At 54.5% G+C, this 24,937-nt stretch overlaps 1 protein-coding gene across 14 annotated transcripts in view; it reads left to right on the top strand.

Annotated features, from left to right (window-relative positions):
* The first annotated feature begins 13,391 nt into the window (after positions 1 to 13,391).
* The window catches only part of HSPG2 (heparan sulfate proteoglycan 2), a 96,328-nt gene continuing 84,782 nt past the window's right edge, over positions 13,392 to 24,937 (top strand). For all 14 annotated transcript variants that reach the window (XM_045859395.1, XM_045859392.1, XM_045859394.1 and 11 more), the window contains exon 1: positions 13,392 to 13,551. In XM_045859395.1, the coding sequence (XP_045715351.1) occupies positions 13,489 to 13,551 (63 nt within the window). In that variant the 5' untranslated portion in view covers positions 13,392 to 13,488. The remainder of the gene's footprint in view (positions 13,552 to 24,937) is intronic.

The raw sequence follows: 24,937 nt of genomic DNA, 5'->3' as shown, positions 1-24,937 counted from the left end.
TTAAATACAGACTGTATGTTCGATAATAGCACTGCATCAAGGTTAAATAGCCTATATTTTTTCATGGTAGTGTGGGTATATAAGAAAATTTTCTTCTTCTCTCAATGTTTTCAAGGATATAGATGCTATTGTCAGCAACTTTTTTTTTAATCCTCACCTGAGGATATGTTTATTGATTTTCAGAGAGAGAAACATCAATGTGAGAGAGAAACATCAATCGGTTGCCTCCCCTATGTGCTCTGACTGAGAATCGAACCCGCAGCTGAGGGTATGTGCCCTGACCAGGAATCGAGCCTGCAACCTTTTGGTGTAGGGGACGACACTCCAACCAACCGAGCCACCTGGCTGGGGCGGTCTGCAACTTACTCTTAAAATAATAAATGGGGTGTGTGTGTGTGTGTGTGTAGTGACCAATGTGGCAAAAGTGTTCATAATTAATGAATTGGGATGAAGACTATATGGGAGTTCATTGTCTTGTTTGTTTTTAGTTGGTGGAAATTTTTTTGAAATTAAAGGTAGACCTGTATTTCCAATATTTAGGGAAGGAAATGATGGAGGGAGGCTTTTCTCAGCACACGCCATGAGAATTCAAAAGGGGGATTTTTGTTTATTCAACAAATATGTCTTCGATGTCCCCAGTGGACCGGGTCTTGGCAAGTGGCCTGGCGGTTTTGAAAAGAGCGGAGAGTTGTCCCCTGAAGAAGCCTCAGCTCCAGCCACAGCCCCTTGCGTGGCCGCCGGGACTCAACACCAGGTCACTGAGGGCATGAGGAAAGGGTGAGAAGGGAGGAAAGAAGGAGCCATTATGTCCAGGAATGGGTCATTCAGAAGGACAGCACTCCAAAGTCTCTCGATAAATGTTTGTTGACCCAATGAGAAAAAGATATTAATGATCGATGCTGACCACAACCAGGAGGCATTTACTAGACCCAGCGTAGAACGTCCCATCTCTTAGCATAATTAAACACTTCAAAACCAGCATGGGATGCTGAAAAATGTCCACCCCAACCTCGTTTTAAAAATAGGGCCCATCTGTCCCTAGAAGGCTTAAAGTGGCACGGGTGCTGAGACAGAGGCCTGCCCAGGATGGCCCGGGGAGGCCCCTCCCAGCCCCAGGATTCCATGATTCTATGACATGGTCAGCAGTCTGGAGCGGCGGCAGGACGGTATCCCCAGCAGGCCGCAAGAGGAGGGCTAAGTCATCTACCTCCTAAAGACAGAGTGAGAGCGGGAGAGGCCCTTGCGGCAGATGGGGGCCGGCCAGCCAGGGAGGGAAGGGCAGGGCCCCGTGGGGGTCAGCCCTCAGTTAGCTCCTGTATTTCCGGAGGAAGAGATGGGGTGGGGTTGGACCAGGGAAGGCAAAGGCAAAGGGTCTGGACATTCCATGCGATTCAGACCCAAAGGACAAGGGCAGCTGAGGGGCCATTGGCTAGGACAGGGACCGGCAGCTGTTTTCTGGGTGGGACAGGATCAAATACAGTTCTGTTCTCACCAGGCAGAAGTGGAAAATTAGCATCAAGCTGGAAGAACTGGGGGAGAGAAATCAGAGCCTTCCTTCTGGTGGGAACTCAGGGACAACGGGAACAGGGAGGGGAGGATGACACTGCCCCTGGCTTGGCCCATGCAGGCCCAGGAACGGGAGGTGAGGTTAAAGGGGTCTGCTCAGGGCTGGGTCCCTGTGAAATGCCCGCTTTGGGACCAGCAGAGGCAGGAGGCGTGCCAGTACTCTCTCTGCTCTTGTGGAGGGGATGGGGAGACCCCCCTGCCATCAGAGAGAATCAAGGCCAAATATCCCAGAAGGCTCTGATCTCCCGAGTCCAGCCTCATCAATGGACTTGTCACCCCAAATGCCCTCCACCATTTGGGGTTGCCTAAAGTCAGGATCAACTTAGTTACAGGGTTAGCAAGGGCCCCTCTCCATCTGGTTCTCCCCATCGTGCTCCCACCCAGGTGTGGCGAGAATTCTTCCTAAGCAAGCTGTGAGGGAGGCATTGTCTTTCAGGGGTCATCAGACACACCCAAGATAGTCCTGGCTATCACCACTAACAAGCTGTGTGATCCGAAGGCAGCTCACGTCGTCTCTCTGAGCCTCCGTTTCCCCATCTGTCGACCAGGAATAGAATAGTAACAACCACCCTGATGTGCAGTGAGAATTCCATGCAAGAAACATGCAAAGGTCCAGGCTCAATGCACATAGTGTTGCATCGCCTCTAAGACACATGTTTTAGTATCGGAGTACAATCCTCACCTGAGAGGAAGGGGGAGGGAGTGAGAGGGACATGTCGATGTGGGAGAGAAACATGAGTTGGTTGCCTCCTGTTTGTGCCCTAATGGGGGATCAAACCCGCCACCTTTTGGTGCATGGACAATGATCCAGCCCACTGAGCCACTGGACGAGGGCAAAGATTAGCTCGTTGATATTACCTCAACAGAAGGCCTGTCTCAGTGCTTGGAATTTCACCATCAGAGAGTCAGCCCTTGGCCTCTGTGGTCTCCCGGAGCGCCAGCTGAAAGGGAGAATAGGAATTTCAGAATGTGGGCCAGAGCCAAAGAAAAGAGAGACTGCTCCCACTCTTTCGTGAGCTCTTCTGGACCCTGTTATTCTCAGGATCTTGCCTTCCCACCCATCTCTTGCCCTTCTCTTTGTGCTTTCTGAAGAATAGGATGTCTCTTTTTCAGTCTGAAAACCCCTGGGCCTACGAGGAAGGTGGGGAGGAGGAGAGGGGTGGCGTTGGCTCCGTGGGGGCAGACAGGACACCTGGAGAGAAATCCTGGAAGGAGGTGGCGAGGAGCCAAGGAAAGCTGACCCAACTCTCTCCTCACCAGGCCCAGGTAACAGCCTCCAGGTGAGCTCACAGCAGTTCAGTGCCACGAAGCTTTATTCACCCCGCAGGCCAATGTCGGGACGCCAGGTGAACCGTTCTAATACTTACAGCCACTTGAACCTTCCCAGCGCTGTGTCCAAACTGGCCCAGACTCTTGAGTGCCCCCCGACCAGGACGAACAGCCTCAAACGTCCCTGCACCCCAAGTGCAGGCTTGGAGTTCAGCAGCTGCAGTGGCTCTTCGGAGGGGTCCAACAGCCCTAGCTCCCCTAAATTTTCAGTGAGGAAACTCTGCATTGGCCGGCCTTACAACCCCAAATGGGTAGAGACGAGTCACCTGGCAAACCGCCCCAAGGTGGCCCAAAAGCCTGCTTGCCGTGGCAGCCCCCACTGCCTGCTCTGCACAGATGGTCCCACGGACCCTTCTAGCCCCACCTTCCTGGACCAGCTCATCAGAGGCATCAACTACCTTGACAGATCCACCAACGCCTTCTACACCAACTGCCCCAAATCACTGAGCCTGCCAAGGCTCGCAGCCGACTACCTAGGTCATGCTATCAACTCCATCCAGCTGGATCCTCCAGACGACTCTTGTCCCCGCAGCTACTCCAACCCCAGCACCAGCGTGGATGCCTCCCACAACACCAGCACCTGCATGGTGCTGTCCCACAGGGGTGCCAAGGCCTCGCAATGTGAGGATGACTCTGCCGACAAAAGCTTCCCCCGCCAGCTTCGCAGCCGGAACTTCTCTCCCATGACGCCACGGAGGCCGGGGATCAAGTTGCCTGAGCTCCCTTTGTCTGGCCATGGGATCTTTTCTTTAGGTCGTCTGCCCAAGCTCTGGGAAGTGATCCGCTCAGGCTGGAGTGACCCTGAGCCCATCTCCAAACCCTGTAGCTGGTGGTGACATCGACACCAGCCATGAAATGGACACATGTCCATCAGGCGGCAGCTGTGCAAAATAAATTGTCTGTGGCAATACGCTGCTCCCAAGGCTCCGTTGAGGGGGAATGGCCTTTTGGATTGGGGATTGTGAATTCAAGGACCTGGGGGACAGGCATCAAAAGCTGATGGGTGGATTGGGCGGGGCAGTGGCAGGGAGCGGTGGCCACTGTGTCTGAGTGGGGAGGGAATGCCTGGTCGAAGCCCAGCTCTCGAATGGGTGGTTCCCTTTTCAAGAAAAGCCAGGAATCTGAGTTTTCTCTATGTTAGCAACAAATTCAAAAAAGTCATAATGCTCTGTGGGCTGAACAGACATATTTGCTGGCCAAATGTGAAGCCCACATTCTCTGGGTTTTATCTCACGTGGGTCACCGTGGAGGTTCCTGGCCTCCCTTGCCCTTGGGTCCCCCACGTGAAGAAATAGACTGACTCTTTCTACCCAGTCCCCAGCCGAACTCGTCTTTTGCCAGGATGATGGGTTTTAGCGCAGCCGCACAGGAGCAGAAAGGTAGAAGTAATGGTGATGGAGATGATAGCAGACCCTGTGGAGCCCTTACAATGTGGCAAGCATGGTTCTAAGTGTTTTATACACACTTATTCTTTCAAAGAGGTGGCTTTGCTGACCAGGGCCTAGGGTGGACAGAGAAAATTTTACAATGGCCAGTGTGAGATGTGCTGGAATGGGCGACTTGGGACACGTGGCAGGTGGAAGGATGACCCTTCCTGGGAAATCTCTGAAGAGAATGGTTCTGTCCTGTCCGAGTCAGGTGAGGCCTAGAGGGTCAGAATGAGCTGGTCCCATATTTCTTATTGGCAACATCTGGGCAAATGTTCCCTGGGCCACCGAAGGCTGCAAACCTTCAGACTCAACTGATTTGGGTGCTGAGAAACCAGGCCACACAGGCACCCAGGGGTCCATTCTCCTGCTGGTGAGGGGACTCTAAAGGCCAGACTTCAACCTAGTTCTGCCACTCGCCTGCCCAAACACCCTGGGTGCCACGTTTCCCCTCTCTATGCCTGTTTCTCCTTCTGTAACATGGGTGGGGTAGCTTTGATGTATCTCTAAGGGCCCCCAGACTCTGATATTTTTCATCTCTTCTGAGCCGAGAATTGAGAGTGCCCTCCACCCCCGCCCAAGAACTCAAGCCTTCTGAGTCCTGAATCATCAACCCAGGCTGCCCAGGGACCATTTCAGGTCTCAGGGCCCATTTCTGTATGGCTCTGGACCTCAGGCCCAGCCGGGCTTCTTGCCAGAGCTCTCCTATCTCCCTGGAAATATGAGGACCAATAGCAGCTCAGAGTATGGAATGGGGCCGACCTTGAAATAATGCAGAACCCGGACGTCCACAGGGTTCCACGGCTCTTGGAGGAGCTGGCCTGCTGTAGCCTAGCTCTATGGCCAAGCAGAGAAGGCGGCAAGCCTGAATATCCTTACCATGAGTTTGGCACAGTGGTCCTAGGGTAGGAGGAAAGAAGGGGGCACTGAACCCCCAGCCCACTGAATTCGCCTGTACTGCTATTCCATCTCTGGAGGACAAGGGCGTGTTTTCCTGGGCCCAATGCTCAGCATCCCCTTTCTCTGTCTCTGGCATCTCTTCCCTCTCCAGGAAGAACACTTTGGCCTTTGTCTGAGGGGTCCTCAGCCCTCCAGTGACCTATTCCCCAGGTGAACATCCACAGGAATTCAGCTTGTTGGAATCCACTTTGGCCCAGCTCAAGAGATAGTTCAAGAGTGTCCTGATTCCCAAAACCTAGCTGGCCACTCAGAGCCATCCCCTCCCTTCCTGCTCTAAGTCCGTATTTGCATCTTTGCATCTCCTGGAGATGCCCTCGAAAATGGTCCAAGTTCCCCTAATCAGAGCATAGGATCCTTGCCCAGGACTGCTCTCGGGGACCCCACTACCTAGCCCAGTTCTGGTTCTCAACAGGGTCTCAGTCACATATTGATGTTGATTAAAGGTGCCGAGTAGATGCACAGTCATGGTTACTGCTATTACCTTAAGAGTAATTACAGTATCTTACATACAGTGGATTTCAATAATGAATAATGATGACAGCCAACATTTATTAAGTTCTTAACAATACCTCAGGCATTAAGTGCTTTCTATGTATTAACTCATTTAATCCTCATACCGGTCCTTTAAGGAAGGTACTATCCTTAAATAATAAGGAAGTCCCTAAATAAGGAAGGCCCCTATTGTGCAGATGAGGAAACTGAGGCACGAAGAGGTCATGTATAAAGTATGTGATGAAGATGGTTACAGTGCATAGAAAACAGTGATTCTTCGAGAAATGGTTGTGCAGAGTAGGTGCTCGATAATAATAACTGTCTTTGTGATTACAACATCTTGTAAGTAGTAGGTGCTCTGCAAGTGCGTACTGTGGGTGCCCAATGAATGGTAGGTATCTTTACAGAGCCCAGTACATAGTACGTGCTCAAATGAAGTTTGACCATTGGATGGGGATTAGGTTGTACCCTAAAGGGAGAGGATCTGTGCTTGGCTCAACTTTCTCAGAATAAACACTCACTGCTCACAAATCCCTTCCATCAGTCAGTCACTCAGCCCAAGTCCAGAGAAAATGGTTAGAGAAGACTTTCTGCTCCACGTGGCCACGCAGAGGCCACAGAAATTCCCCGTATCCACTATTGGAGACGTGTGTCTGCAGGGTCCATGTAAACAGGAAGCGGCGTGTGGGCTGCAGAACAATGTCAGGGCCGGCTGTGCTGTCCATCTCGAGTGCAGAAGCAGACTGGCTGTCCCCGCAGCTGAGGGTGGCTGGGGAAAGTCCTTCACGCCTGCAGAAGGATGTCGTCATTTATTAAGCACCCATGCTGAGTGCCAGGCATGCTGCCAAGGCCTGAAACATGGGCTCTCAGCCCTCGGCTCCCCGAGAGGCTCAGTGTTAGTGCTCTGTTTTGCAGAGGGGGAAACTGAGGCTCAGAGAGAGAGTGTGACGTGCTCAATCAAGCTCCTACAGCTGATACGGAGCAGAGCTGGGACCCAACCCAGGCCCTGACCCTCAGCCAATGCCCTTTTTATCCAAATCACTGTTGTTTTTTTTCCTTAGTAATTATTGAATGGAGTTGAAGAGAAAGAGGGTTAAATCTTAGCTTCCAAAATACGCAGTAAATTAAACAAAGCAAGGGTCGTGTTTAAGCCCAGGGTGTGGGCTGCCCCCAACACTAGTCTTCTGAACTGGGGAGTGTGAACCTGGTACGTGCTCTTGGAGGAAATAGTAAGCAAAGGGAGAATTTCCTCGAAGGTCACTTGTCGTCTCAATTGCCCAACCCACCAGGCCCCGCATCATTCGGTAACATTGGGTATAGGTGCATGATATTAGAATTCTTTTTGCATCTTTAAAAAAAATCTGACGTGACCCTTTTCATGTCAGATAGATAATGTGATATCGCTTTTCTAAGATCCTAGAAAACAAATGGAGGTTTTTGTATGACCAAAGTGCGTGTTTGAGAGACACACTCATCCTATTCCCAACCCTTTACTCCACCCCTAACTTCCCCTTATCCTGACCTACCCTCTAAGCCTTAGTCCACCCCGTCCCCTCCCCCATTCCTGAGGCCCATTTCGTTCCTTACTGTCTTCTCTGGCTACACATGGTTGGTCCTGCTTGCTCTACATAAGAAACATAAAAGCAGGAGTGGGGAACACCCTCCCCCCACGATGGCATTCACACTTCCCTCTTTCAAGTTGAAATCTCAGGAAAAGGCCAGAGCCTCAGACATGTGCTGTGCCTGAGTTGGTATCACCATTTTTGGCCAATGCTCTTCACAGCTTTCTGGGCCCCTCCCAGCAGGGCAGGAATTTCTTGGGAACAATTGAACAAAGCCGGGAACTCAGAGGGAGAAGGCACAGGACATTCCAAAAGGATTTCTCTCAAGTTCCGAAAGACAACACGTGGGAACACTGTAGAAGGTTTATAGCCTAGCAAAGAAAAGCATGAAAGGGATGGAAAATCTACCCGGTAGGAAGGGCAGTGCAGGCTGGAGGAAGGAACGGGGGGGGGGGGGGCTGGAGCTCTGGAGGTCTGGGTGGAAGGCCTGCTTCTGCCACTCGTGACCCTGCCAAGGTCACGCTGGCCTCAGGTTTGTGGTTCTTTGAAACTAAAGGAGCTGCAAAAGTAAATACATAGATGCATACATGCCTGGTCATAGCAATGCTGTATTAATCCTAATGACCTGGAAGCAGCCCACATAGCCAACAATAGGATAGGATTAATGAACAATGATACGTTGATGAGACACCACAGCAAAAAAATGATTAGAAATACTGTACGCAAACTCAATATGAGCGCTAGTCAAAGTACTTGGCCAGCAAATTGCTAATGGTTAGCATCTACAATAAAGAGCTTGTACCAGAATGTAAATCTATGTGCTGTTTCCAAAACGGACTGAGTGTTGCAAGAAAAAAATGTGTCAGTTAAGCTAAACAGAGTGCTTACTGATATGGTCAGTTTCCACTCTAAGCAAGCTTCTTATCTCGTCTCATGCTGGTACTGAACAGTTTGGGGACTGGCACTGATCCACAGAGCCATTTTAAAGTAGTCCTGGTCTTTACTGACACACAGAACTGTGTTTTTAAAAAGAACATTAAGCAGGAAAAGCAGAACATGAAACCGTACGTATACATGGATCACGATAGGTGAAATGCACATATGCACAGTGATGAGGGGAAATGAACATTAATGGAGCTCCAGCTACAGGCCCTGCACAGAAGTCTCCTATGGCCGAAGCAGGGGCGTGTGGGCGGGAGTGTGAGGGGGTATGTGGAGTCTGTAAGAATTGCACCCTGGCTGGAGGGGAGCGGTGGGGGTGGGGGAGCAGGAGTGACAAATTCAAATTATAGAAACCATTTACGGTCAGCTCAGGAGCTAGGCTCTGGGGCAGTATATGCAAAGTGTGTTATGAGAAACACCAGTCTTGTGAGATGTTAACAGGTTTTTCCACGAAAACAAGGGAGATTCCTATCCAGAATACTTTGAGGAATGCTGCATTAAACAGAGCTGGGCGGGAGACTGGAGGTCTGCTCAGTAACTTTCCTGCACTGGTGTCTCTTGAGACGGCCCAAGTGTGGGAAAGAGTACAGAATCCCCGGACTTCTTGACCAGGGAACCCCTTTCCCAAGGAGCATCTGAGAGAGCCGGTGATGCATGAGCACAGTGTGGGAGCCCTGCCCTGAGCCTGGGACCCACAGTGGGAGCTCAGCAAGAAAGGGGTTGATGAGGGGTGGTGGGGAGATATCAGGAGGGGTCAGACGGTCAAATCCAAGGCCATTTTCAAAAGAGTCACCCTTCTGTGCAGAGTTGAGAACAACCCCAGGAAGGGGGGCAGAATTGGGAATGGGTTCTAGAGTCAGACAGTCATGAACGTGAATCCTGGCTCTACCACGAACTGACTATGTGAACCAGGCAGGCCATTCCATCCCCTGGGCCTCGGGTTCCTGGTCCGGTAAACGGGAGTCATGAAGTCCACTTACTCGTCTCTAATTCCAGGACTGTGGGAGTGATCAAATGAGATTCAGTGTTGATCAAATGGCGAAGGGAGTTTATCTTTGCCCCAAGTACAAACCAGAAGGGGGACATTTATGCCTTGGGACATGCTTGAATCAACTTGTTCTTTCATTCAAGTGAAATTATTCCAGTGCCAACTCCATGCCAGGCATTGTGTCCTTCACAGAGGATATAGTGGGAATAAGACAGAAACTCCACGGTCATGCTCCCTGCCTTCATTATGCCTCCTAATAGTAAAGGATCTTCCCAATCACTGCTGTAGTCAAAGATGTTCTGACAGAGAAGCCTAGGGCGGCGGGGGTGAGGGGTATGTGGGGAAGTGCGGTGGGGGGCTTGATCTGGCCTGGGAGGGCAGGGAAGGTCTGCGTGGTGAAGTTTGGGCTGAATTCTAAAAGAGAGTAGGGTGAAGGGAGGCGGTGTCTGGTGAAAAAAGCACCCGAAGAGACACAGCACATGCAAAGACGACGCGGGGGAAGGGATGTGGCTGGAGAAACAGGCAGGACTGTATCTTGTCAGGTCCTGCAGAGTTCTCTCCCCGCCCAAGGGAACTCGTACTGCCTGCCTAGAGCTACGTCCTCACTCCTCTTCTGCACACCATCCCCTTGTTTCCTTGCCCCCATCCCCACTCCCTCTCAATACCAATTTCCTGTCCTACGCTCTCACCCGGTACCATATCCTTGCCCTGTCAACACCTGTTTTTCCACACAGGCGTTGGAACCCTCGAGCAAAGTAGATGTTTACTTTTATTAATTACGAATGAATGCAGGGCCCCAGCTAGCCTGTAGAGTGCCTTTGCTCATATTAGCAAAAGATATCCCTTCTGGGCAGATACAGCCCCATGACAGGGCCCACTTGGTTGCATAACCTTGTTCAGTACACAACCTGGTCAACTGTCCACCGCAGCCCTGAATGGATGAACAAATGAATGAACCAATGAATGAATGAATAAAGAAATGTGAAAAGAGACAGAGACAGAGTCTGAGGCAGAGACAGGAACTGGAGTGGGAATGGAAGCCGGGAGAAGCTGAGTCCTGGCTCAACTTCTGGAGCAGCATGCAGGTGACTCAGAGACTCTGGCCGCTGGTTCCAGAAGGTCATCTCCTGTTTCTCAGAAGCCAGAGCGTTTGGCTGCTCTTGCCTGTAAAATCTCTTGTAGCTTCTCCTTATCTAAGGAGCCTTGTGCAAGACGCGTTTTCCTTCCCTAAAGAGTGTGCTGAGCACTGGGAGTTATGAGTACATAGGATGCAATTATAGGCGCCTCTCAGGCTCAGCAAAGCCCAGAAGGCCCTGCCTCTGCTCCCCTTCGAAGCCAAATGCGGAGATAGCCAGGCCCTAAACAAAGCAACTTGAGAACATTTACTAAAGATATCGAGGGCTGCAAACTAAAACAGAGCTGGCCAGATCCCTTCGTGGGGAGAGAGGATGCGGAATAAATAGGTGGATGACCAGTTCTCAGGGTGGGTGGAGTTGCTCTGGGAGACTTTCAAGACAGGCCATGTTTTCCTGCTCTCTGCGTCAGCCCAGCTCCTTCCTGTCTGCAGCCAGCTTTACCATCACTTTCCCCAACCTCCCTTCGGAAGCAGGACTTATAGCTTGGGTTTCGTCTTGACCAAACTTCTACAAAGGGTTACTTGTTCCCCTTTTCCCTTTGCTCATGAGCAAATCATCCAAGAAGCCAAAGTTCTGGGACTTAAAGGGCCCGAGGTAGGGAACAGACACTGAGGCAGCTCACAAAATGCGATTTGTCACGGGTGCTGACCTCCACAGGCAGGCAAGGCCTTGGAAAAGTCGTGCCACCAGAGCTGGCCACCCGCCAGCTCTGAAGTTAGTGGAATTTTGTAGCCTTCCTCATCAGATAGGGAGTGCTCCAGCAGGAGGCTGTAGGCCTGCGTTCCGACTGGACATCCTTGGGGTGGGGGTTGCATCTGGCCTTCAGATTGGGGGCAGTACACTGGGTGCAGAGGCTGCTCCTCCAGCACGCTAGAGTCCCCCTGCCCCCCGCCACCCAAGGGCAGAGTTGTGTCTCCCTCTTCAGATACAGAGCTCACCCAGAAACAGTAATGAGAGAAAGAGCTACCACTTACTTAGTGATGGTGATGTGCCTGAAACTCTTCTTTTTAAAAATAATATTTTAATTCATTTTTAATTTTTTTAATTTTTATTTTTAATCGTTTACTTTTTACTGCCTTTTTTTCCGTGACCACTTATTCCCCTTATACCTTCTTCCACCTCCACCCACCCTCCTCTCGGAAAAGACATTCATTCATTTTAATCCTCATAACGACCCTGTGAGGGAGGTCTTAGTGTTTTTCTCCTTTTCTACATGATGAGACCGAGATGCATTGAGAGATTGAATAATTTGCCCAAGTTTGCACGGTATGGTGATGGCTACAATCTCCATCGAACTGAAAAGAACATGAAAATAGGGATGCTATCCTCCCTCTTTCTTCCACCAGACTAGGGGTTCACCAAGGGCCAAGATCTGGTGTCCTTCCGCTGTCCACCCCAGTCTCCCTGTCTGAATGAGAAACTGACCTTATTCAGCGTTGTGCCTGGCATCTGAGGGAGACTCAGGGAGTTGGCAGAAGCATTGTGGATGTCATTTCTGCCCCATACAGCTCTGAGCTGGTCCCCCAGAAATATGCCCCACAGGGTGGAGAACCCCATCTTCTGGAGATGAGGCATCTACCTGTGGTGGGGGTCAGCGTGCCAGTGTTCATCCCCCAGGTGCCTGGGGAGGAGGCCCCAGAGTGCATGGGAGATGGCAGGCCGCTATCACAGGGAACACACCTTCCGGAGCCAGGCCTGGTGCCACCCAATTAACCGGGCATTTCCTTCTGTCCGCAGCTCACCTCACTCCTGGCTGCAGACCCAGCCGTGAGTCTCCGGAACCTAGCAACTCTTGAGGAAACAATGGAAACTTCAGTTTTTACTCTCCTCCCTCTATCATTACTCAAAAGGTTTTCCTCTAAGCCACACACACAGACACACACACACCAGTTTTCTCTCCACCCATCGGCCTGGGCTGCCCTGGAAACTTTTTCCGGCAGAGAGGAGTCCTGAGCGTGGGTGGTGGGAAGGCCTGGTGGCATGGCCGCGTGTGCTGTCTGTGGGCCTGTGTCAGATGTGGATCTGGATGTGTGAGTTGGTGTGCCTCTGGCACTGTGGCAGTGATTTATGAGAATCAAAGTTGGTCAGTGAGTGGTTTATGTGGACAGTGGCATGCGTCGGGGGCAGTTCAGTATTGAGTGCCTACTGTAAGTCACTGTGGTCAGGGGGTGAGAAAGTGCAACAAAGGACAATGTGCGCATGAGAAAATTGCTGGCCTGTGTGTGAACTGTGAGCACCTGGGAGGAATTTGTAGGTGAAAACATGTCCTTGTGCTTCGTGTCTTGGGGTCCACATATGTGAGTCGGTGTAAAAAATGGGAATATGAATGTGAGCAGCTGAGTGTGTAAGATGTGTCCGCTGTGACACCTGCAGAAGTGAAAGTTTTGACGAGATAAAGTGTTCTTTTGAGTCTGTGAAGGCTATTATTGAATGAAAGTTGGGTGCAAGAGTGTGAAAATGTGCTGAGTGTTCACAGGCAGCGGATGAAAGTGTTAGTATGTGCAAGTTGTGAGTGTGAAAGTGTCCTGTGAGCCAAACATGGCGTGAGTGCGTGCGCACGTGCTCAGGTGCATGTGTGAAAGGTGCGTGTGTGAGCGCGTGGAATTCTGGAGGGTCCTCGAGGGTTGCCCGTGGGGTGTGCTCAGTGTGTGGAGTGTGAAGGGGTGTGAAGTGGTTTCAGGGGTCTAGCAGCCGATAGGGGCGTGCAGGAGCGGCGTGCGCCTGGAGGCAGGGCCCCGGCCCCCGTCCTACTCCATATTCCAGGCCGGGTTTGGTGGGGAGCCGGCCTGGGCCGCGGCCGGCGCGGAGGGGGCTGGGGGCCCAGACAAAGGCCCAGTTGGCTGCTGTGGGGATTCGGGACAGCGGCGCCCTGGGCCCGGGGGCGGGCCCGGCGCCCCTGGCTGGGCGGTCCCGGGGCGGGGCCCGGAGCCCAGGGGCGGGGCAGAGTGGGGCGGGGCTGGCGACGGGCGGGGTGGGGGTGGCGGGAGCGGGCCGCGCCGTCCGGAGGACTCCACAGGCTGGCGAGCGGGTCGCTGCGGGCGGGCAGGCGGGCGCCGAGCTTGCGAGTGAGCGGAGCGGGCCTGGCCATGGGGCGGCGGGCAGCAGGCACGCTGCTGCTGACGGTGCTGCTGCACTGGCAGCTGCTCTTGGTAAGTGTGCGGGGCGGAGGGACCGGGGGTGCCCGGGCCCTACTCGCCACGCCCGCCAACTTGGCGGGGGCGCCGAAGCTGCGTGGTTGGGACTCTGGTTCGGAACGGCGGCGCTGGTCTGGGACCCCAGGGTCGACACAGGCCAGCGCCACCCTCCGTCATGGGGCTGTCCTGAGGGGCGCCCAGGGAACCCTGCGTGGGGCCGGGGGCGGGGCCGGCCCGCGTGGGAGCCCGTGGGTCTCCCGGCCACGTTGCCGACTTTCCGAGCCGCGCTAGGCATGGCTCGGCCTGCCATTCTTGGGGACCAGGCTGAAAAACTTTCGAGCAGGGTGGGAACTTGGTTGGGCGAGGGAAGGCACCCTTTTCTGTGCCAACTTGGAAAAGGGGCAGTCAGTGGTGATGGAGACCCCATCAGCCCTCACTGGAACTTGACCAGCGTCTCTCCCCCTGGGGAGCTAGTAACCAGGCAGACACAAGTAAAGGGCCGTGCAGGACGCAACTGAGAGTTGTGTGAACACCGCCAGCCCCAGATTCCTACAGCCCAGGACTCTTGAATCAATCCCTGCTCTTCACTGAGGAGCGTGTGACCTGGGGCAAGCTGGTTAAATTCTCTGAGACCAGCCCACATGCCTAAATGGAACTTAAAATGCGTGGCCTCCAAGTGCATAGCGGAAGGGTGGTTGATGGGACTGGGTGGAATGCTCAGGAAAGTGACTGGTGCTAGGCCTGCTGTGTAGAGGATATTCCGTGGATCTGCTTCCTCAGCTTTCCTCTGCCCAGGTCCTCGAGGTGCAGGGGAGGCTTGCCCCTACAGCCTGGCCCCCTGCTCTGAGCTTGGATGGGCCCCTGCAGAGGAAAAGAACACTTGGCCAGGAGAGGCGCTGAGGACCTGAGTGAACCCCAGGAGGGTGGGGTGGGGTCAATGGGCAGGGAGCTGGTGGCAGATGTGGGCGGGGGCACATCTGGGGAGCTGGGCCTGCCGTGGGGAACCACAGAACCATCCCCACCCTTTTTGAGGTGGTCCGAGGCGGTCCCTGCTCCTGCCTCCATGTTCTCAGAGCCAAGAGAGGGATTTTTCTAAGCCGGTCAGTGTTTACCCAGTGACTGACTCCCTCTCCTTGCCTTGCCAGCTCCCTCTCACCTCTGCCCTCCTGAGTCACTTGTTAACCCCCAGCCCAGACCTGACCCCTTAATGCCCCACCCATCAGTATCTCCCCTACTTCCCCCTGCCCCAATCTGGGCAGCTTCCTTAACCCTCTTTCTCAGCCTCTTACCCCAACACATACAGTGGGGCCCATCCAGTGGCTCCCCAGACTTGATCTGAACTTGCAGCTCCCAACACTGAAGTTCACTTTTCCAAAAGGTAGGCGCCAACCTAGCACATGGGCTGCTTGTCTTTTCTGACCCTCCTCCAGCTTTGTCCACTGATGACGGCATCTTGGATGCCTGGGTTCTACAGTGGCGGGAGTGGGGAGCAGACGGAGCTGTTTGCAGTGTACGGGAGGAATTTGCATAGAAATTCGGGGATGGCAGCCAGTCATCTCATTCACGTGTTCATTCAACACATCTTCATTGAGCAGCATCCCATGACAGTCGGCAGGAGTTCAGGGTTCATTCACTCTCATTGGGCAGATATTTGCTAAGCACCTACTGTGCGCCAGTACATCCAGGGCTGCGGTTTATGGGTGAGCAAGATCAGCCCCTGTCTGTGCTTTCCCAGAACTGAGATCTGCAAATAGGCAGCTCCCATCCTGTGCGATTACAGAGCCTTCTCAGCAACCACATCAGGCCTTCACTGTCCCACCCCAGGCTAATGGTAGAGGCCTGGAAAAAGCTTGGCTTCTGGAGGCTCACAGACCCAAGTTTGAATCCCAGCTCTGCCAATTTTCATCTCTGTGATCTGGGGCAAGTTCCTCTCTCTCAGCCTTAGTTTGCAAATCTATCAAATAGGGGTTAGGTTTCAAATGACAATCAGGTTCCTAGCCAGTGCCCCAACAAGCCCTGGGCTCCTCCTTGCCTGCTGCCCGTTCTCTCTGCCTCCCTTCGGTTCACATCCATGAGCCAGTAGTGAGTGAGTGAGGGTAGGATACAAGAGGAGGATGAGATGGTCCCCAGGGAGTTCAAGACCTCCGTAGGGGCAGGAGACAGAGGAAACAGTGGTCTGTGATTAAGTGCGGGGGTTATTTCAGTGGCGGTGGGGAGGCTTGCTGGGGCAGGGGGCCAGTCTGGGTGACTCAGGGCCCGCCTTGGCTTTCTGACCCCTTTTCTTCCTGCTGGGGCCTTAGCCCTTCCTTTCTTGGGGCCCGCCCTGCCAGGAGGCAGGAGTCTTGAGGAGGCCACTGTGATTACAGTGTTTTCCAGAGCCGAGGGGGGAAATCACTGAGATACCTGTTTCCTGCCTCAACTGGGCTTCCTCACCCGGGAGGCTGTGGGCTGGCCGGAAATGGAGGAGCCTCTCCTTCCCTCGGCCCTCTACGTGACATAACTGGCTGCCCCGCGCAACCCCCACTACCCTCTCGTTCCAGACCTGCTGCTGGGGTTGGGGGTGGGGATATGTCCTGCAGATTTCCAGAGAGGAGGCTGCAGGTCAGTCCACAGTGGGAGGGGGAAGCTGGAAGGAACAGAGGTGGACCCCTTCCCCCCAAGCCCTAGGCCAAGCTCCCTGTGTGTGGGGAGCCTTGGCCCCACCAGGCTTGGCCTGGACCTGTTCTCAGTCTGAGTACAGGCAAGTTGGGATCTGTGGGTCCGATGCCCGGCCTGGGAGATGGGTGGGAGGAAGGTGGCAGAGGTTGACTAGGTTCGGGGCTCGGAGTGGTGGGGAGGGAGGTCTTGGGGTGCCAGGCCAGATATAATGTGGATAGTTCACATTAATCAAGCACCCCCCTGTCTGCTAGGCACCAAAGTTTCTCAATGGACCCTCGTATATTCCCCCTGCTCACAATCTCTCCGCACTCGCCACGCTGCTCCCAGTCAGACCCAAGCCCCTGACTTAACGTGGCCCCTCTACCTCTCGAATTTTCTCCTCCTGCCCACTTTCCCCCCATTTGCTCAGCCCAGGTCCAGTGTTCTTTGTTTCTCGAACATACTAAACACACGCCTACCTTGGAGCCTTTGCATCTGCTGTTCCTTCTGCTCAGAACGCTTGTCCTGCAACGTTCTGTGTGACGCACTGCCTTACTTCCTTCAGGTCCCCAGCTACTCTGCTACTCTGCCTGACATCCGTTGCTTTACTTTTTTCTGGTCACGGTCCGACCTGTATTTGTGTACCTGTTTCTCAGTCTCCTCCCCCCACCCCCATTTAAGCCTCACGAGAGCAAGACCTGTGTTTTCGTTCACTGCTCCTTGATATTTAGCGCCGGCAGGTTGTAAGCGCTCAGTAAATATAGCTGTTGAATCCTGAAGCTAGAGTTGCCAGTGCAGTCTGCTTTCTCCAAGCAGAGGAAGTCGAGACACAGAAGGTTACTTGCCCAGGGACTCCCGCACGCGCCCGCTGTACCACAAGCCAGGCTTTGAAGCCAGATGCAGCGCGCTCTCCTCGCCGCTCTTACCTGCTTTCCCACCGGCCTGCAGCAGGCAAGCGGTAGATGTTGATGAAACTGTTGTCACTCAGGTTGATAAAGGAAGAGCCCAGGTCCTAGGCAATGCAGGCCTGCCTCAGGCAAGAGTAGCGGGTCTGGCTGGGGATGATTGGGCTGCTGGGTCCGCGGGGGCCTGCCTGGGCGGGAACCTAGAAAGACTACACTCTAGGGCAGTCATTTGTGGGATTAAATGTTCCTTTGTAGGCTTGTTAACTATTTAATTTCCTCATTAAGTATTCCCTGAGACCCTGTAGACAGTTGAATTAATCCAGGGTTTTGTAACGGGAGTAGGCCAGGCCGGGCCCTGCCCTACCCTACCCTACCCTTCCCTGTGTGGAAAGCGAGGGGGAAAATGGCCAGCTGCCCTGCACGGAGCCCTCGCGGGGCTCCCCTGGGGCTCGAGGCTAGGCTGAGTGTGCAGAGAGGCTTCAGGGCTGTCTGGCCTTGGGGCATGAGTCTCAGAAGGGAGGTTGGGAGGGGCTGCCCAACATGTGGAAAGATCTGGAATGATGATTCAGCGGCCACTTGGAAGCCAGACTGTTGGGTTCTGGACCCTCAGACCATTTAGGGCATGAGGGAAGGACTCCCAGCCCTGGCCCGTTGCCCTCCTCCTCAGCCCATCCCAGCTGTGAGGTGTCAGGCTGGAGGAGGAAGGGACGAATGTGACCCCTCCTCACCCCAGCAGCTTCGCAAAGACCCTGTGAGCCTGTTGCGCCCTCCTCCTAGGGCCCACGCTGGCCTTCCCCCACCTCACTTCTGTCAGGGAGGGGGAGGTTGGGCTCAGGGTCCCGGTCCTGCTGGAATGCTGCCCCAACCTGGGCCTTGGCCTCTTTGGCCCTGCTGCCCCTTCCCGCTCCCAGGGCCTGGCTGGGGCTTGCTGGCTACCCTAACGCCCAGAGCTGGCTGACTGAAACCCAGAAGAATGTGTGGAACTTGCTTTGCAGGGAGCCGCCAGCCTCGCTGCCCAGCCTGGTGGCGTCGGCCATGTCAATAGCGGCCTTGAGAGGGGAGTGGCTCGTGGCTGCTGGGGGTGGCTGGGCCAGGGGCACCACCATGAAAGCCCTGGGAACAAGGCTGCTCTTTGAGGCCAGGGAATGTGGGGACTTCGAGTCTCAGCCACCTCCAAAACCCACCCTCCCTCCTTCCCCAGTGCCTGTGCATGCCCAGGGTTGCAGGGACCTCAGGGCATCGCCAGGGGCAACTGTGGCATCCCTGAGACATCCTTAGGACCAGCTCCCAGCTCTCCACCAGAAGAGCCCTTTTCCTGAGGCTCGAGGACGGTGCTGGTGCCCTGGTGCTCTGGATTGCAGGGGGCGCCTGGAGCACAAAGGCTTACAGTGTGCACTGAGTGACCGAGTGGGCCCATGATGTGTGTGCCCGAATAGTCTGCAAACTGAAGTCCCCTACAGGTGTGTGTTCGACTTAAAATCCTTTCAGCAAATATTTATGGAGCATCTTCTGCTGACTGTCTGACCTTGTTTTAGGGGCTGAAGTTATGGCCGAGAACAAAAACGCCAAGTTCCCTCCCCTCGTAGAACTTGCATCATAGCCAGCGCAGGAAGACAGGCAATAAATACATGTCAGGGGCATGAAGTGCCAGAAAAAATAAAGCAGGAGAGAGGATAAAGAGTGATAAGGCCGGCAGGAAATCCTCTGATAAGATGACATTTGAACAGAGGCGTCTGAAGGAAGTGAGGGTGTGAGCCCTGCAGATATCTCGGGAAAGGGCGCTCCATGAAGAGGGAACAGCTAATGCAAAGGCCCGGTGGTGTGCTCGGCGTGTTTGCGGGAAACACGGAGGTCCACGTGACCGGAGCAGTTGCGTGAGGGAGATCAGGGTTGATGTGGCCAGAGGGTTGGCTAGGGGAGGCGGGCAGAGCCTTGACCATGGGAAGGACTTTGGGTTTGCTTCTGAGTGAGATGAGAGATCACCCGGATTGCCTCATGGAGAAGAGAGCACGGGGTGAAGGGCAAAAGCAAGGAGGCTGTGACTCAGGCCAGAGAAAATGGGCGCTCTACCAGGGCGATGGATATGGGGAGAAGTGGTTGAATCCTGAATGTGTTCGTTCTGAAGGTAGGGCCAGCAGGGTTGGCTGCGGGGGTGGGTGTGGGTGGGACAGAAAGAGAGGAGTCAGGGATGTCTCCACAACCTTTGGCTTGAGCATCCAAAGGGATGGGGATGCCCCTAACTGAGATGGGGAAACTCCAGAAGGTGCAGGCTTGGGAGGAAGATGGGGAATGGCAGGGGTTGGAGGGGGTGCCGTGGGGGTGAGGGCAGCATTGGGCTGACTCACAGCTAGGGCAGTCAGCCCCTTCCTTGCCCCCCACTTGCGGCGGGTGAGGTGAGGGGTCTTGCCGAGTGCACAGCTGTGGAGCTACTGACACAGCCCTGAGAACCCACAGCCTGAGCTCATGGTTCATAGATCTTTGTGCTTAATCGGGATTTACTTCTTCCACCCTCTAGAACAGAAGCACCATGAGGGTGGGGACTCAGTTTTGTTCATTGCTCTTTGCCTCCTGCTAGGAGACAGTAGGTGAACATTTATTGAGTGAATGCAGTAATGACCTTGAGGAAGCCAGCAGGGAAAAAAAGCCCCAGCTCCTTGCTGAGGATTGGGAAGGGGCTGCTTCTCGCCCCTGGACGCACGCAGGGGAGCTGTTCTCCCAAACCACTGCTGTCTGCTGAGACCTGGAACAGGACGGGCAGGCCCGAGTGCCTCCCCTGCCGTCTTCCACCTTCGGGGCCCTCACTGGACTCTGAGCCCCTTTCCCCGGGGCACTGTGGTGGAGCGAGAGGTGGAGGCTCAGAGGGCCCTGACTTCAAGTCTTGGCTCGGTCCCAACCGGCTGTGTGACTGTGGACAGGTTATTTCCTTTCTCTGAGCCTCAGGTCAAAAACAAGGATCATGCTTGTTTCCCAAGTGAATATGAAACCAGGCAGCTGCACCTTGCACGGTGTCTGGAATGTGGTAGGGGTTTGACCATCAGTCTTGGTCCTGCACAGGGCAAGGCCAGAGTGGTATGTGACTCAGGCTCCCCAGCGCCTGGCGTGACAGTTTCTTCAGATCCAAACTGCTGCCATCTGCCGTCTGTTGACCCAGGGCCTGCTCTGGGCCAGTTGAAGGAATGACCAAGGAAAGGGATCATTCCTGCTCTCTGCCTCTCTTCCAAAGTCTGAGAGCCTTGGACATGACTGCGTCTGATCTGTCACTGCCTCCTCCCCCCACGGAGGCTGCAGCTGCAGGACAGAGTCCACCCTTCCACACTGATTGCTCCTTCCTGGAGCACACCCCAGGGTGGGGCCTGGGAAAGGCTGGGGCCTGTGGACCCATTGTCCCCTTCCCAGATGTGTGCAGTTGGTAGGGTCTGAGCAAAAGGAGGTGTGGCCTAGAGGCTCCCATGGGTGCAGAAAGGATGTTCATGCATCTTAAGGGGAACGGCCAAGGGGGGCTCCTGGTACTCTATCCCAGTCCCATCCTCCCTCCGGCCCACTGGAGGAGGCAGGGCCTCGCCCAGGGAGTCCTGAGAAAACCTGTAGCAGGTTCTCATCTTCGAGGGCTGGTAAGGCCTCGCAGCTCTAAATCTGGCCCCCGTGGGCTGTCAGAGAAACAGCAGGACTAAAGAGAGAGACGCACAAGTTTGAGGTGACCTCTTCCCCCGACGCTGTGCTTTGTGCTTCGGGTGCTGCGTGGATCACGTCCAGGTGTTTTATTTTTTAACATTTGGCACCTTTCCCCACCTTTCCCCGGGGCCCAGTCTGTGGGGATGGGGAGGCAGCCTGGGGTTGGGCAAGGGGAGGACTTGGGAGGCAGCCTTGGGTGACCCCACAGATGCTTCTCCTGGGGTGGGGCCGGGAATTCCCAACTGCCTCTGGCCCCTCCCCAGCCCACCTCTAGGTCTCTGCCCCCGCGTCTTCCTTTCCCGCCTCCCCATGCTTGCCCCCAAGGAGCCAGCACGGCCCCCCCACCCTGGTCCTGGCCTCCCGTCCTCACCCCAGCTGACTCATCCCTCTTTTTGTTTTGGCTTTTCCAGTTCTCAAATAGTTGGGAACTGGGATCATGCCTCTTGGATCCCTTACCGGGCTGGCTGGATTGAAATTCTGGCCTCATAAATCCCGGCCTCAGTGGCCTCTATCACTGCACAGCTTTTCTCCCTCTCCTGCCATGTCCCTGTGACCCTTGGGCCGGAGGAAGAGAGTCCTAGGAATTTTCTGAGTGCAGACCAGTGCCTCCTGTGCCCTGGGACACCCAGGGCCTCCTCCCCAGTGACCTCAGTCACCCAGACCGTCAGCCAGTGCTCAGAGGACAGTCACGCCTTCTCCTGATGAAAACCTCCACCTTCTCCCGAGCCAAGCCTTTGAGGGGCTTTCTCGGGGCAGTATCAGATATTATCCTCTCAGCAATCTTGTGAGGTTGGCTCGATAATCTTCCTCTTATGGAGGGCGAAACTGGGGCTCGGAGGGGAGGAATGGCTGTCTCCAGTCATCCATCTGGTGCATGGCACAGCTGGGAATGGGACCCAGCTTGTCTGACTCCAAAGTTGTCCTTTCCTGAGTGGGTTTAGCCTGTTGGGTGCAGAGAGAAGACAATCCGGGAGGACTGGCATAGTCAGGATAGGCTGCCTGGAGGAGGTGGCTAGGCTTGGTAGACGCTACAGTAAGCTGCATATCGGCCATGTGGACTTATCCAGCTCCTATTGCTCAGGCTTGGGTGCCTTTTGTCCCTGGGTCGGTCTCTGCCTCAAGTTAGTGATGGATTCCCTGGGGTTGAGACCCTTGAGAACCTGGATTCTTCTCAGCCGGGTCTTGGGCCTGTAGATTTTGCTGTTGGGAGCTCAGTGAGTGAGTGCTGAGTGAGGCCTGACCTGAGCCAGGCCTGTGTCTACCTCTGGGTCAGCTTGGCTGAAATACTGTAGAAGACACAGAAGCCCATAACCCCGCCGGAAGGCAGAATCTATGCATAAGCCCCAAACTGCATCATTTGAACATCCCTGTGCAGTGAAGGAGTCAGGAATCCATCCGTCCATTTATTTATGCACTTGTTCATTGCCTGAGGACCTCTGCACTAGACATTGTGCTAAGCATTTTGTCTCCATTATCAACGTTCCTCTGTGGCTGGAATACCTCCACTTCCCAGATGCTCCGAGGAGGCCAGTGCCTTGCCCGAGATCACACAGCCAGTTGCAGAGGAAAGTGGGAGCTGAAATCAGCTCTCTCATCCTCCTGGAAGAAATGGGAGGCATGGTCCCTCCTTTCCAGAAGTGCTGGGTCTTGCAGGACTCACGGACCATAAGTACCCAGCACAACCCCAAGTCCAGAAGGAGCAGGCGGTCAGGGAAGTCAGAGATTGGTTTGGCGTGAGTTATCTGGACAGACTTTCTGGGGAAAGTGGGGCTTAAAGAACGAGAGGGATCTGGCTGGTGGAGGAGGGAGACATCCCTGGCAGGGGTCAGGGAGTAATCCTCATTGTCCCTAGATTTGCATTGTAGTCTGAGAGTGTGGGCAGGAAGGTCCTGGCCTGCTGCTGGAGTCATTAACACTGGGGAAAGAATGAGAGGAAGTCCCCAGAGGGGCTGAGGTAACATCCATCCCAGCCCCCTGCCCTGTACCTGGCTGTCCCAGCACGCAAGAGGTCAAGGCCTGGGCCCCCAGTGGGTTTCCAAGCCAACTACCAACTCCCTTTCTTGGGCCTCACTTTTCCTACCCACAAAATGGGCTTCTTTCTTGCTCTTTGGCCACCTGCCAACTCAGAGGAGACCTTGAGTTCTTGGAGAACACCACTAACTTCCCCAGGGAGACGGATTTGGGGCTGGGGGTGGCGGCCACCTTGTGGAGCCTACCACCTTACCAATCCCACATCTTCCCTCGTTGATGCCACCAGCCCTCGAGGGCCAGGGCCTGGGCCAGGGAAACAGGTGAAGGAGAGGCCTCCCTGTTCCCTTAGATCTCCCCGAAGCCTCACCTGCCCTCCCGTGCCGACCTGGGATGACCTCTGCGGTGGCCTGCCGTGTCAGTGCACCTCTGAGCCCCTTGGGCACCTGCCACCGAGCTAACATCCAGGAGCCCCGTGTCAGTGTCTGTTCAGTGAGTGAGCATAGACTAGGAGGCACAGGATTCCTGGACTTCCCCTGGCTCTGCCTGTGTGATCCTGGGCAAGTCACTTGACTTCTCCCAGCCGAATTTTCCCCAGGTGAAAAATGGGACCATTCATTCAGCAAGCATTTGTGGAGTGCCAGCTCCATCCAGGCCCTGTATTCGGTGTAAACACCCAGTGTGGGCGGAAGGAGCTTTCAGGCTGATAGGGGAAACAAATCAGTAAAAGGCTGGGGGGTAAAGAGACTGCATTCAAGGCAGAGTCTCCCAAGAGCTTTAAGCAGGTTTTCAGGGCCACACGGCCTCCTGGAGATAACCTGGAGTGTTTGTGACTCTGCCTCAGCCTCCATTTATTATTCTAGTTACTGAGTAGTCTGTTTCCCTCCCAATCAGCTTGTGGGAAGAGGGGACCAAGGGGAATAGCTCCCCGGAGCTAGGGCAGGAGATAGGCCCCACCGAGGTGGAGAGGAGAGCAGGCCCGTTTCGATGTGAGTCTCAGATGAGCTCATGGCTGTGCAAAATAGTGGGGACTATTCATACTGAGGCTGGTTATTTTAGTTCAGGACACAGGGAAGCTGTCTGCAGAGCTCAGGTCTGGGGCTGTGTGGCACTGAGTGAGTTAAATGAGCAGAAGAACCCCAAGCTCCTGCTTCCCGCTTTCCTTCCTCTTTTCTGTGTCCCTGCTCTACTGGGGGAGCCTGGGAGGGAGGCAGAGATCAGCTGAAGCCTCAACTGACTTGAGGAAATGGGAGGAAAGGGTTAAGATGGCCCGACTTTTCACCTGGGTGGGGGTTGGGGGGAGGCGAAGAGAGAGGACAGGGACGGCTGGGGCAGGAATGTGTGATAAGATCAAAGCTTTCACCCTGCCTGGGCCTCACCTTGGTTTCACCTGAGCAATTGACGGGAATTCTCTAAGCAGGAGGAGGATGAAGAATGGTGACCTCCTGGGGGAGGAGGGTTGCAGGAGCCCCCGCCCCCTCCAAGAGGCCTCGCTCGCCTCCTGTAGGCCTCAGGAATCCCTTCTCACCTTCCCCCCATCTCCCAGAAGTCCCAGCTCTTGCCCTGGCAGATACGGAAGTCCCGGGGGCCACCTTTACCTGGCACATGCAGAATGGATATGTCCCCACCCCCACTAGCTCTCTCACACCTGGGATCCAGAGGCTCCCTTGCGTGGCCCGTCAGCCCCCGACTGGTGCCTTGGGATAGTGTCAGGAGGCACAGGCCTGAGTCCTGGCCCAGCCCGGTCACTTATTGCTGTGTGACCGTGGACTGGTGGCTTTTCCTCTCTGAGCCTCCTGTCCTCTGGCAATGCTAAAACCTTTGCACAGTTTGGGTGAAGATTAGAGATCGTGTACATCTACAGCCAGAAGAGACAGTTGATAAATAACAAGACCTATTATTTGTGATTTTCTTTTTTCCACTTCAATGCTGTCCCTTGGTTCTAGGTAAACTTGGGGGCTCAGTTCTGTTCTGCCTCTCCCCCGCCACCTCCTTTGGGAAGGCCCCATCCACATGTCCACCTTCACTTACGGGTCTTCATAATGTTGGGAGGGGAGCAGGGCAGGAAGGCTTGTGGGTGAAGAGGACCTAGACCTCTGTGAGTGCCCTCCAGGCACCTGCTGGGCCACCTGCCCTAGTGATGCCCGGTTAGGCCTTCCTGGCCAGCCTAGATTAGCCAGGTGGTCCAAGCCACTCCCTCCTATACCAGGGGCCCTAGC

Source organism: Phyllostomus hastatus, unplaced genomic scaffold (assembly GCF_019186645.2).
Source record: "Phyllostomus hastatus isolate PE091 unplaced genomic scaffold, TTU_PhHast_1.1 phas_scaffold_182, whole genome shotgun sequence".
Taxonomy (NCBI): domain Eukaryota; kingdom Metazoa; phylum Chordata; class Mammalia; order Chiroptera; family Phyllostomidae; genus Phyllostomus; species Phyllostomus hastatus.
This window is presented reverse-complemented; position numbering and strand designations above follow the sequence as displayed.